The sequence below is a fragment of the Lonchura striata genome, chromosome 6 (assembly GCF_046129695.1).
Source record: "Lonchura striata isolate bLonStr1 chromosome 6, bLonStr1.mat, whole genome shotgun sequence".
Taxonomy (NCBI): Eukaryota; Metazoa; Chordata; class Aves; order Passeriformes; family Estrildidae; genus Lonchura; species Lonchura striata.
The window spans coordinates 32,504,242-32,517,208 of NC_134608.1; the positions used below are offsets into that span (position 1 = coordinate 32,504,242).

Sequence of the window (12,967 nt, forward strand, 5' to 3'; positions counted from 1 at the left end):
AGATGCTTTTTAAACAAGCAGTAGGATTTATTGTAATGCCCTTTGTTTTTCTTGACCACATCTGCTGTTGTGTGTTTGTCGTGCCTTTTTTTTTTTTCTAGTTAAATGAAAATCGCTCCTTAAAATGTTTCTATTTTGAAACTGTTTTGTACTGCCACTAGTTTTAAGGAGGCTTAAGAGTACTAGTACAAAAAAGATATCTTAAGAAGTACTTATGTTTTGGACAAAGAGGAACTGTCCTATTTTTAAGGATTATTGCAACCACTTTTTATAATACTGTTTTTTTCCACTTTCATGAAAAATGTGAATTCTTGATAGCTTATGGGAAAATTCAATTAATTGAGAATACTAAACATATGGATATAATTTACTTCATAATGAGGCTTAGAGAAAAATAGAGTAAAACAATTACATTGTCATCTAAACAATAATTATATGAAGTATATTACTAGTTTTATAAAATAATTTTTACTCATTCTTATGTTACATTATTAAATTATACTACTTTTCTTAAATATTAAATAATCTTCTTGTGAAAGCTAATAATTTAAGATCCGTTTGTATGAATGGACATCTTTATATTCAAAAAGTGAATATCTATAACTGAATTTTAATGTCAACATCTTTTCATAATCTCTGCTAACAGTATAAAATTATGCCTTTTATACCTCAGTATGGTATTTGTAGGGCCTCAGTTCAGAGCTTTGCATATAGAGTTGTGCTCAATAAATTATTGTGTAATTGCATAAAGGAGACTCTTCTGTCCCAGGTGATTCATTCAGCAAGCAAACTGAAGGGGACAGATATACCAGACTAAGCCCAGGTGCTAATTTTGTCTAAAAACTAAAAGAGATAATGTCTTTTTCTTCAAGTCCTTGCCTGTAGTGGAGTTGTTTGTCTACAAAACATGTTTATGTGCTAACTGGCATTATTTTGCTCTGATTACACCTTCAGGCTTCAAAGTGTTATAGCTGTATATGATTTAACACCTTTCAGACTGGAGTTGCCCTTGATTGTCACTGGGATGTCTGCAGTTTTGTTAGCTCACTAGTACATGTAGTGTTCTGCTTTCTCCTAATTTCTGTGGCTCTTGGCTTGCATCACTCCCCTGATCCTGTTAGTAACAGGTACTGTTGATGGCCTTTAGTTCCTTTGACTTGAACTCAGAAGATGAACCCAAAATCCTCAGTAAGACAGCTGGCTTTGTGATCTGCTCCTGGATCTCCTCCAGCTCCATACCTTATTTCTGTTTCCCATGTGCTTTCCTGTAGTCTTCCTTGGAAGTCCTCTAGTGCGTAGCTGTACATCTGGATTCAGGGAAAGCATCTGCCAAGCCATAGATACAATGACCTAGGGGAATCGTGGAATCACAGGGTGGTTTGATTTGGAAGCGATCTTAAAAATCATCTCATTCCAACCTCCCTGTCATAGATACCTTCCACCAGACCAGGCTGCTCAGAGCCCCTTCCAACCTGGCCTTGAACACTTCCAGTGATGGAGCATCCACTTCCATGGGCAACTTGTTCCGGTGTCTCATCATTCTCACAGTAAAGAATGTCTTTCTATTATCCAATTTTCTGTTTACCAATTTTTTTATTATCCAGTCTAAACTCAGTTTAAAGCCATCACTACTTGGCCTATCACTAAATGCCCTTGTAAAAATTCCCTCTCCCGCTCTCTTGTAGCCCTCTTTAGGTGCTAGAAGGTGCTGTAAGGCTTCCCTCTCAGAACCTTCTGTTGCCCAAGCTGAACACCCCAGCTGTCTTTGTCTTCAGAGGATAGGTGCTCCATCCCTCTTATCAACTTGGTCATCTTCCCTGGACTCATTCCAACAGGTTGATGTCCTTCCTGTGCTGGGGACCCCAGAATGGGATGCAGCACTCAGGTGCAGCAGCACTCCACCCAGAGTGGAGCAGAGGGGTAAATTCCCCTCCCTTGCCTTGATACCCACACTTCCTTGGATGCAGCCCAGGATAGAAATGGCTTCCTGTGCACACTGCTTGGATGTGCTTGCCTTCTATACTTTTCCTTCCCATCCTGGAATTTTTTATGGTTTTATAGTAACTTCTGGAAACTTCTTATTGGAAATACATGTTGGGGAAAAAAAATCCACATGAAACACAAACTAATTTATTTCTAATAACAAGAGCCAAAAGAAAAGAATTCATCAAGTGCTTATTATTCATAGATTCAAGGAGCTTAATTTTTTTATTGGGTACAAACAATTAGAAGTATTGCTAATGCTGCATCTCCAAAGAGTTGAATGTCTTCAGTGGTTTAATGTTTTTCTTCTGAAGTTCACCTGATCATTGCAGCGATCACACTGACAGTGGGGTGGATTTCAAACTCAAGCTTGTTAAATATTAGATTAAAACCCAGTGCAGAATTTGTAGCCTAAGGCTACACAAATATTATAAAATTTAAATGATTAATCATTTGAGAGAGGCATAACCCACTAGACTAATGGATACACAGAAAAAAATGCCTAATTTAATTGCTGTTAGAAAATGGGAGAAACCCTGGGGAGGTTTAGAAGTTCATAGCCTTCAGAGAAACTCTAACATAGATTTCACAACATTAGCTACTGTGGTGCAGAATGCTTCAGGTCTTCAAGAACAATTTGTGTCATTGAATCTATCCTTAAATCTGTTGAGAACAAGTCTGTGTGCTTTCCTTGCTCTCACTGTTATTATAGAAGGATTATTTGTGAGGGCTCATCTCTCTTAACTCTTTGAAAATTTATGCTCTGTTTCTTATGATTTCCTCACAGTTAAATTTCTCCTGCAATACTATTCTTTTCTCCCTCTGATATTTATTTTGCCATTGTATTTACATAAACACACTAGCAGCTACCATCTGATGGGTTTTTTTTGCTAAGTGATTCAAGAAAGTTCTTTTTACTTCCTCTTCTCTCTTACTTTATTTTATCATTACAACAGCCCTCTTGTACATTTGGTTTATAAGTAACGTCACTGCTTCTGTTTCCTAGGGAAAAAAAAAAAAATCATAGGTTCATGTGTCTAACTTGTATTTCTGGTTTATGATCATCCTGTTTTTCAGTAGGTCACCTGAACCTTTCCCTTCTGTTGTTCCAGTACCTTAGCACCTTTTTTATAACAGCACTTCTTTGTCAATCTGTGAAGACACGATTCTAGATTAATATGGTGATAGCAAATGGCATTTAGATCACGGGTTCCTAGGAAATCAGCCTGCCTTATTTCTGATACTCACAGATAACTTATTTTCTTGTCAATTACAAGCATTTGCAGTTTGCATGGGGACTTGTAGTTCTTCTTATTCTGCAAATACGTCAGATTTGTGTGCAGATATGCAAATAGTATAAGTGCCGCTCTTAAAATTAATTTGCTGTCTTCTTTGATAGATCTGGAGAAGGTGCTACAAAATTTCTGTGATGTGCCATCTGTTTCATGTATGTTTTCTGGTTGTCATGCACTCACTTGAGAAATGAAGCAGAAAAAAAGTAGCAGAGAAAAAAGGCAGCATTATTTACCCCTGGTGCTACTGGCTGTGGGACCCATAAAATACCTTAAAATAATTTAAATATTAATAGAATCAATCTTCTGTTGCTTTCTCCTTCCTTTGCCTTCTGTAAAATATGCCTTACAGGACATATATAGAACATGTGTAGGACAGGAATTCTGTGTTTTTGCAGAACAGGCTTTTCAAGAGAGAGGTTTTGAGGTCTGAGAGAAAATTCAGTTACCTTGCTATATCATGAACCCTAAGACTCTAAGCCTCCCTAGCAGAGTTTATTTCTTGAAGTCAACAATATTTGTAAAAAGTAAAGAAGTTGCTTGCTGCCTTGTGTATAAGGCTGGGCCCATAAAAGCAAAATACTTCAATCCTGAAACATTTACATGCAGTACATGGAACAGAACCACCTGAATCTGGAACAAGTCTTCTGAATAATGCTTGTTGCAAGCAAAACCAGACTGGACTACAACATTGTGCTAGACCAGTACTTTTTGGAACATCTCATGTGCAATAAATATTATTCTATGAATCTGTTATAAAGCCTAAATATGTAAATGAGCCTATAAAAAGAGGGGTAAGATAAAGTCTTGTCAAAAATGCAATGGTAGATGAAGAGGTCCTAAGAAAAAGAACTGAACTTAGGAGATATTATCTCTAAAAGACAAATAAGAAACTGATATTTCAGTCCATACTGTTCAAGGTTGTAGTCCATGTATTTTCAAACTAATAGTGCACCAGTGACTGTCCTCGTGAGTGTAGTGTTTTGTTGTCAAGATGATTTTTATCAACAGGCAGTCACATCTGATCTGAAAATAGTTCTGAATTCTGGGAACCTAGAGGAGAATCTGAAAGGTAGTTTTCTGGAATTGCATATTTAGATATGGGGGAAGTAAACTTAATTTTCTTTACTAAACTATAGATATTTGTTCATTTTTTGAGTGATTATTGCATTTTTTCTAACTAATATAAATATGAAAATCACTCTTATCAGCTGTAGATTTGGAAGTGATTTGATTTGAAGTAGGCTCTTTACTGGGAGTACTTTCTGTGAGATGAGAGAGATTAAGTGATATTTTTAAATAACTACATGGTTTTCAAATTGTAGGACATTTTAAAAATAAGGATACATTTTGTAATAGATTATGACCTGCCACTACTTGAAGAAAATATTAGTTTGCCTTCAGAATTACAAAACGTCTCATTTTGAAAGTCAGCAGGCTAATCTATTTCTCTTCAGTGTTGTCTCATTTAAAACCCTGCTAAAGAAAGCAAAGGGAAAAAAAAAATCACATGGACAAATTTAGAAGTTCACAAATGCCAAGTGGGAAGGCTTCACAACTGTTGTAAATTGGATGTTTGCACATTAGAGTGTGAATGCTGATTTTAACCTTTCTGTCGAGAATTTTGTATGCTGTGTAATTGACAGGTGAGAGCTGTATTCCCTTATTAGCTTCCCACCTCTGTTACTTCCTAGGCACAAGACTAGACAGGGGTGAGAAACAGAACATCAGTAATAGAAACCAGGAGCTGGAAGTAGGATGAATGTTGGGAAAATTGAAGCTATTGCTAAGTCCTGTTTGCTTTGTTACATGTAACAGCTCACTTGGAAGTCAAACTGTTCAATGCATGTTTAGGGATTTTGCTTTACTGTGATGTTTTTGGGACTATGTGTTTTGTTCAGTTGATGCCTGTGATATTTGTGGCAAAATTTATTGTATTAAGAACATTTATGGCACCTTACAGGCTGTCATTGTATGTGCAATATTCCATGGAGCAAATGTACTTTAGGGTGTTGTTTTTGTAGTAATTTACCATGTCTCTAAGGAAGTACCAGTGGGGGGTGTACTGCAGACCAGAGGCTCAGCCACTTGATGTGTATGTAGAGAAGAACAGCTAACAGTTCTGTATCTTTCTAGTAACCATCTGCTCAACAATGCTTATAGCTTTTATAATGTTTCAGAGGGTTAAAAAAGAAACAATTAATTTTGGAACAAGACAATAAAACCCTGAATGGGGATTTTGTTCATATAGATGTCTTATGCAAAAGTATCCCTTGGTTATGCTTCAAGGAGAAGTTAGGCATGGCCTAACTGTGGCTGTGATGTGAAGTTTTTGTCTGTTTTCTTCCCTCAAACCTTAAAGCACCGTTGGACACCCTGATATTACTGCCATACCATCAGTTTCACTCTCCTGTTTAAAATAAAGAGCTTGCATTTCAATTACAGTGTATGTTGTTTTTTAAGTATGTGCAGTGTTGATTTAAAGTTTTCTAAGCTGTGAGAAATAGACTACCTGCTCTGCTTGATTGCTTCCACCTTGCATTTATTGCTGAACATTTATTTTACTTATTTATGGTAAGAGTTTGCAAGGATGTGAAAGGGCAGGGCTGTGCTTGTATGCAGACCAAGTGCCTATTCCAATGAATTATTTCCACTCACTAGAAACTCTCCTGCTGCTATCCATACTAGTCATTTTAATGACAATTACAGTCAAATGTTAGTATTAACTAAGCTATTGGAATTCTTGATTGTTAAAACCAGGTTTGGATTTTTTTTACATTTAACTGTAGCATCTGTGTTTTTTAAATCTGGCTAGAACAGTACCCTAAGAAGAGATTTGCTTACCAATTTGCAGCTTAACATTGTTCTAACTCTCCTGCAATCAAAGAAGAAAACAAGGGAGATGAGGTTTATACATTTTTCCAAGTTTGTAGATATTTGATGTCGAGATAGTTTGTTTTTTTTTTTTTTTTAGCAAATGGTTTTATTGCCGAGGTCTGCTCAGTAGAGGGAAGGTTTGCAATTTTAAAATTCATTCATGAAAAGAGGGTTATAATATTGGTTTTATGTTAAGACAAGTAAAGCAAAGGCTGTCTCTGACAAATCTAGGCATTCATTTTAAGCATTTTTTGAGACACATTTTGTGTTTTAAATCATGAGTTAAAAATAATGGTCAGTTTTACTGATAAGATAATGATATATTGTTTTTGAAAGGGGAAATGAAAAATTACTTTTGAGATAAAGACACTAGCTTCCTCAATTATCACTGTGACTGCTTTCCATGAGGAAATAGGAGGACAAATACAGCATGTTTAGATTAAATATTTAATGCTTAAAAAATATTTGAATTGTCAGTAGTGAAAAAACAGTGTTGAGCACAATTTTCATTCATGATGTATTGTGTTAGCATAGGAGATATGTTGGTACACTGGCAATGTAGAATGTATGACAGAACTGTAGGTAAAATGTTCTGTTTGCTGTTTTGCTGCCAAACTTGACAAGAAGCAAACATAAGCTATCAAATATCAATGTAGGTGGGAATTTTTTCTCACATAAAATCTAACATGTAGTTGTTTGTGGATCTGCTGATCTTGGAGTTGCTCCCTTAACTAAGGAGTTAAGAGATCCACTCGAGTGTTCAGTGTAATAGGTGGGATGGAAATGAAAAATTCCCAAAGGCTCCAGCTGCTCACTCAGAGCTTCCCAGGCGGTGGGGAAGTGCTTGGGAGCTCAGTACGGGTAGCTCGCAGTTTGTTATACAGGCAAGGGTTAAGTTGTCATGGGAGGAACAAGCTGGGAGTCCAGGCTTGGTTAGCACAGGTAGTTGTTCAAAATGAAGCTGAGACACGTACCTCAAAGACAGCAGAGTCCGTGTGAAAGACTGAGGGCTTTCAGGGATTGTGCTGAGGCAATTGTTAGGTACTGTTTGCAGAGGCAGTGGGGGAGAGAAGCTTAGGGTGCCTTTGATATTACAGTGTTGAGGTGAATGCTTTCAGCACTTGACAAGAACCTTTTTCACAGCCATAAACTGTCAGGCTTTCTCTGAGGGCCAGTGCTACTACCTGTTTCATCAGCTGCACCTGCCTCATCTTCTGGGATGCTTTCCTCCAATACTTGTCCTTCCCAGCAGACTTAACAGGTTTCACACTTGTGAGAGGCATTGCCAATGAGAGGTACTAGTAGAAACATTTTGCAGTTCTGTAGTATGTTAGGTAGGTCTGTCACTGTACGTGTTGTAATCTGTGAAAACAATGTATTTTGGGAATGATTTGCATTTTCTTGGTGCTGGTGATGCACATGAATACTTGGAGATGTAAATTAAATAAGCAATTTGCATTTACAGAGAAAGAAGTAGGAACACTTGCTTTTGCAGTGATTTAAACGCATCCCTGTTCATCTAATGTAAGGCTGTATTCTGTGCTGGAAGATGTGCAATAATGCGTTTCTTCATAAACTTTGTCTCACTGATTACCTTGCCCATTAAGGGAAATTGACCTTACACTGATTTTCCATATAACAACCTGTGTGTCCTTCAGAAAGTTTGCTGTAGTTAGAAATAACTAATTCCTTTAAACTGATACTGTGTTATTCTAAAAGTATTTGTACCACTCCTCTTTTTCCACCTATTAAACTGACTGTGGTGTTATTTAAGTGAAATTAGATGGCTTTTAGGATTGGAGTACATGTGCTGAGAGACTTAGCTTAGAGAACAAATTTGGAGTTTGAGATTTAGGTGTCTTCTAATTTTTTTTTAATTAGTGAAGAAAATGAAAGCACACTAGTTAGTGTGCTTAATACTCTTTAAAATTTCTGTGACATTTACTGTAATTTCAGTTATTACAGTAACTAGCTGCTTTACATGCATTTTATAAGTTATTTTTAAGTTAATTGAATAAATCTTTGCTCTTAATTACTTGTTTTGGTTATTGCTCATATTAACCATTTTTGCTAACCCATGAATAGCTATGAACTTAAATACTTAACAGCTCTCAATGTTTCTGATTAAGTATATTGAAGATTATTATTATAATGATTAAAGACTCTCCTGTTAAATGTATGGATAAGTGTATACCTGTGAATTGATGTGTTAGAGATTTCCTGTAGCTCCAGGTGGAAAAGCAGTGAGGACACCACCTGAAATTTGTGCAGTTTATTTCTGCATAAGTTTATACAGTGTTTCACACTTTCCATTGAGCTGACTTATCATTGAATTAGGTGGCACCTCAATGAAAATCAGACTTTATATATGATTGTTCAAATTCCACCCAACACCAAAAAAGATTTTTAGTTAATCAAATGATCCGTGTTCCGTTCTTAAACTTTTCCCCTATTTTATTTTTTTGTTTTATTTTGTTTTATTTTAATTTTATTTCTATTTTTTTTAGTGAGTGACAGTTGCTTCAGGAACCTTGCCGAGGATCGTAGTGGGATAAACCTTAAAGATCTGGTCCAAGACCCTTCTTTGTGAGTATCTGGCTCTTATTGCTAAGCAAAGAAAAGCTTCTTCCTGATATCCTTGTGAGTAGTTTTGTAATTATATAAAGAAGTAGTATGATGAAGTACACATAATGCCTTAGTGGTTTATGCTTGTCAACTTGTTAGTCTTTAATACAAGCAGGTATTATTAAAAACACCTTATTTTTAATATAATTCTGAAGTAACATCCAGAGAGCACATCAGTAAAGGGTTTAAGAGTCATCAGAGGTAACAGATTGTGCATGCTAGTATTTCTATAGAAGAATTGTGTGCACATTATTGCCCCCCTTTTTTTAAGGCAGAATTGCATATAAATTAGAATATTACTGGTTAATTGTTATTGTCAATTGCCTTAATCTAGAATCTGTTTTCTTTGTATCTGATTTTATACAGCTGATATGTGTTTCTTCCTCTACTACCTTTTTCAACTTAAGTATATATGTACATTGTCTAAATTTTGCTTCATCGCAAGACTGCTTGGTCTTTATCTCAGTATTGTATCTTTCTCTAAAATCAAATTCAATTTCATGAGCTTTGAGCCAGACTTGAAATTGTATCAGACCTTCTTGGTATTCAGTTTTTTGTTTGTGGTTTTGTTTTGTTCATGGGGTTTTTTTTCTCATCTGTTAACTTTGTTACTAGCTGAAAATGTTCTTGCTAGTGTGTGAGTGTGACAGAAAAATAAAAAAAATTGCATCTTTTTAACATGAATTGACAGTGCATTCCACAGTGAGCTCTAATGTGCTGGTCCTTGCTGCTGAAAGAGCAGATTTTTCAGTATTGATTGAGAAATAGTAAAAAATAAGGTGCATTTGGCATATTACTTTAATTACAGGGATTTATAGTAATTGGGTAGATGCAGAATTTATTTTGTCATGTTGCTAGAGGTAAATGACATAAATGCACATGTACAGGTATCCTTGGGTGATTTTGATAATAGTGTATATGACGATTTATACATCTGAAAAATAGAGGTACAAGAGGCAAGTATAATTCTTGCTTGATATGTAAAGAGTGAATGCAATGGATAAATTTTTAATAGTTACTGTTTAAGTGTTGAAGTCAAAGCTATTTTAAAGGTCTTAATTTTCAAAATTTTTCTGTTGAATGGTATCTTTTGAGTATTTTGGTTGGTTGGCTTTGATTCTTCATTTGCTTTAAAATTGTATGTGGGTTTTACAGCTGCGGGTAGGCTTATGTGCTACACATAATTTTGGGCTTGCACCTTTTGAGTTTACTCTCAGAAAGTTGAAATGCCTTTGTTGTAGAAAACTATTTTCTATATTTTTTACCAGAAGTGATGGAATCTCTTCATTTTTTTCCTTGACCATAACTCACATGAAGAATATTGTAATAAATTATTGTAGTGTTCAAAAGAAATTAAATGGATTTTTGTTTCTTATAGCACAAGAAGCACGAGTGACAGCAATGTAGCCATTTTTGTCACTTTGAAAGACTGAATAAAGTCTCAGTACATGTTAGATTTCAAGGGCTGCTTATGATACTTTGCTATATGACAGATTACAGTGCAAGAAGAGTGTCCTGTTTCTGCTGAATGATTGGAATATATAGACTCGGGTTTGTCTTTCCAAATCTATATTCTTGCTGTTTTATGACTGAGCACCTATTAAGAGTTCTTGCAAAATGTGTAATGGTGTGAAAGAATCTCCAAAATGAAGAAACCATCTAAGGCAATATCGTTCAATGCAGCCTTCTGTAGGTGACCTTTAAGGTTCTATGGGATCTGAATTCTTTTCTATGCAAAGGACAGTATTGGGATGAAGCATGGCAGTGCCAGACAAAGAGATGTTTTAATCTTTTTTTGAAATAAAGAATAAAGTTTAATTAAAATCTTATGCCTGTTTGGCTATGATTGATGCCTGTAATAATACCTGGAATTGTAAAATAGCATTTGCTTAATCCTCTTACCCGTTTAATGTTTACACTTTAGGATTTCTTTAGTGCTCATTTGTGCTGACTGTAGATGCACTGCCTCTTTTCTTTATAATCTCAAACGCAAATATTAGATTTACATAAAAAATTCTCATGCTTTATCTGCAAATGGCTGTGTCCCTCTTAGTTTGCCACTCTTGTCTCTGCAACAGACAACTTCTTTTGTTATTGCAGAGGGCCTTTTTTTTGGACAGCTGAAAGTGTCTCTTTACCTTGAAATGGAACTCTGTAAAATAGACAGCATTGTTGGTTTTTTTTCATTAATGTTTGATTTATATCAAATATGTCTAATTGTCAGAGTAGCCTTTTTTCCCCAGGTGATTTCCCAGCTGGAGCAGGACTGTAAACTTAATCTGCTTTCAGTTCTCTCAGCAGTGCTAATAAAAGCTCTGCTGCTCAAATCAATAGTTTGGTCACCTATACTTGTATGTGATTAACTCACAATTTACTGTGTCAATAAAAATGAAAATTCTGCTAAAGGAAAAAAAACCCCAAATACTAATCATATCAAATAAACCTGAAGTGAGGAGTTAGATTGTGGGAGAAGGAAGCATGCAACAGCTTTAAAATTAAATTCCATTTAGTGATTAATTAGAGAAAAACTTAATTTCTGCAAAAAGTTGATCATAGTTCAACTGTAAAGGTGGTTTGCTGTTTTTTATTCATTGCAGATAATCATAGAATAGTTTGGGTTGGAAAGGTCCTTTAAAGGTCACCTCCTACAGTGAGCAGGGATGTCTTCAGTGACATTGGGTTCCCTGGAGCTCAAGGATACGTCTACTATATAGTGTCCTGTTTTGGACACCAAACTCCGAGATCCAGAGGTGTGTAGAAGAAAAGAAAGAGGAAAAGACAGAAAATGCAATGCATATCAGGTTAATTAATTGAGGAAACAGTGTCAAGAGAGGAAGTATGAGTGTTCTATAGTATATAAAATATTAAAGGGTTTATTCTGTTTGCCTGGTGAGAAAGAATTAGTTCTGTTTGTAGTAGACAACATTGACTGGATAGTTTGAAAAAAAATCTGAATATCATTTGGTGAAGAAATTAGAATCTATAGCTAAGAATGTCAGGGAGAGTTTTGCAGATTATAATCCTACATATTTGATCCAGTGAAAGTGTAGAGAGCTGGAAGGGCAAACTACTTTTTTTTTTTTTTCTCTCCCTTTTATCTTTTCCCTTTTCTTCTATGAAAATGTATGCATTCTGGTTTGTCTTCTGTGTAATTAATATGACCAAAACCCAGTTGGAACTTTATTTGGTTCCTATAAAGGTAACTTAATGTGGCTATGAATATTAAAATCCCATTATTTGGCTTAGATGATGCCATGCCTACCATTCCAGTAACTCATAACGGATATTTAAAATGTTTCATTCTACAGAGGAGATTATTCTCCATGAGATGTCAATAGGTGTTTTCCCATTCATTGTCCTAAACAGCAGAGCTGCAGAGAACAGGTGCAACTGGAGGAACTAGGCTGCTGATTCTTAGATGGTGGTTCAGACTTTATTCAGCTGAAGAAAAAGGCAGTGAAACAGCTTAAGATGCTAGCAAAGTCCTGCTTTTGTGAGGAGATCTTTGAGGCTCTCTAGCAAGGCAAGAGGCTGGTGCTCAAGGAAAGTTAAACATATTGATCAGTTCATTTGACCCCTTGCTCGTGAGCAGGTTGAATGGTCTGCATGCCTGTCTTCCTGTCCTTTTCCACCCTCAATAGCCAATCTGTGCTCAGGAGAGAAATGGGATAGATATAATGAAATATGTCTTCACCTGAAACTTCTCCTGAGACTTTTACTACTGCTTTTTTTTATCTCACTAGAAGTTACTTAAATACACCTGAGGTGTGAACCATCAGATCATTAGAATGCTAGGTATATAGGTCCACCTACTTCAAGTGGAAGTTCTGTGTATAGAGATTCTGAAGTTTTAGTTCTTAGTGTCACTTTATAAGACATTCCTTTCAGCTCTAGTCTGTATGTAGACATAAAGGTCATAGAATACTTGTCTAAACAGAAAAGATGATCCTTTTAATCTTTCTGTGCAATTCAGTAGCTGCAGCTGCAGATAATTACTGATGTATTTGTTTTGGAAACATCTTCAGAGCTTCTTTGAGATGAACAATGTCCAAGAGATTCTGAATAACTTCTTTCTAGGCAAAATCACATCACATCTAAACTGTGTTTCTTGTCTCCTTCAGACCGATTATGAGAGTGGATAAATATAAAATGTAAAAACAGGTACCTTTTGACAGGAAATTAGAACTTGT

General features: G+C 35.8%; 1 protein-coding gene across 14 annotated transcripts in view; it reads left to right on the forward strand.

Annotated features, from left to right (window-relative positions):
- Positions 1-12,967, forward strand: part of GPHN (gephyrin) — a 269,966-nt gene that overhangs the window by 74,763 nt on the left and 182,236 nt on the right. For all 14 annotated transcript variants that reach the window (XM_077784085.1, XM_077784087.1, XM_077784094.1 and 11 more), the window contains exon 2: positions 8,660-8,738. In XM_077784085.1, the coding sequence (XP_077640211.1) occupies positions 8,660-8,738 (79 nt within the window). The remainder of the gene's footprint in view (positions 1-8,659; positions 8,739-12,967) is intronic.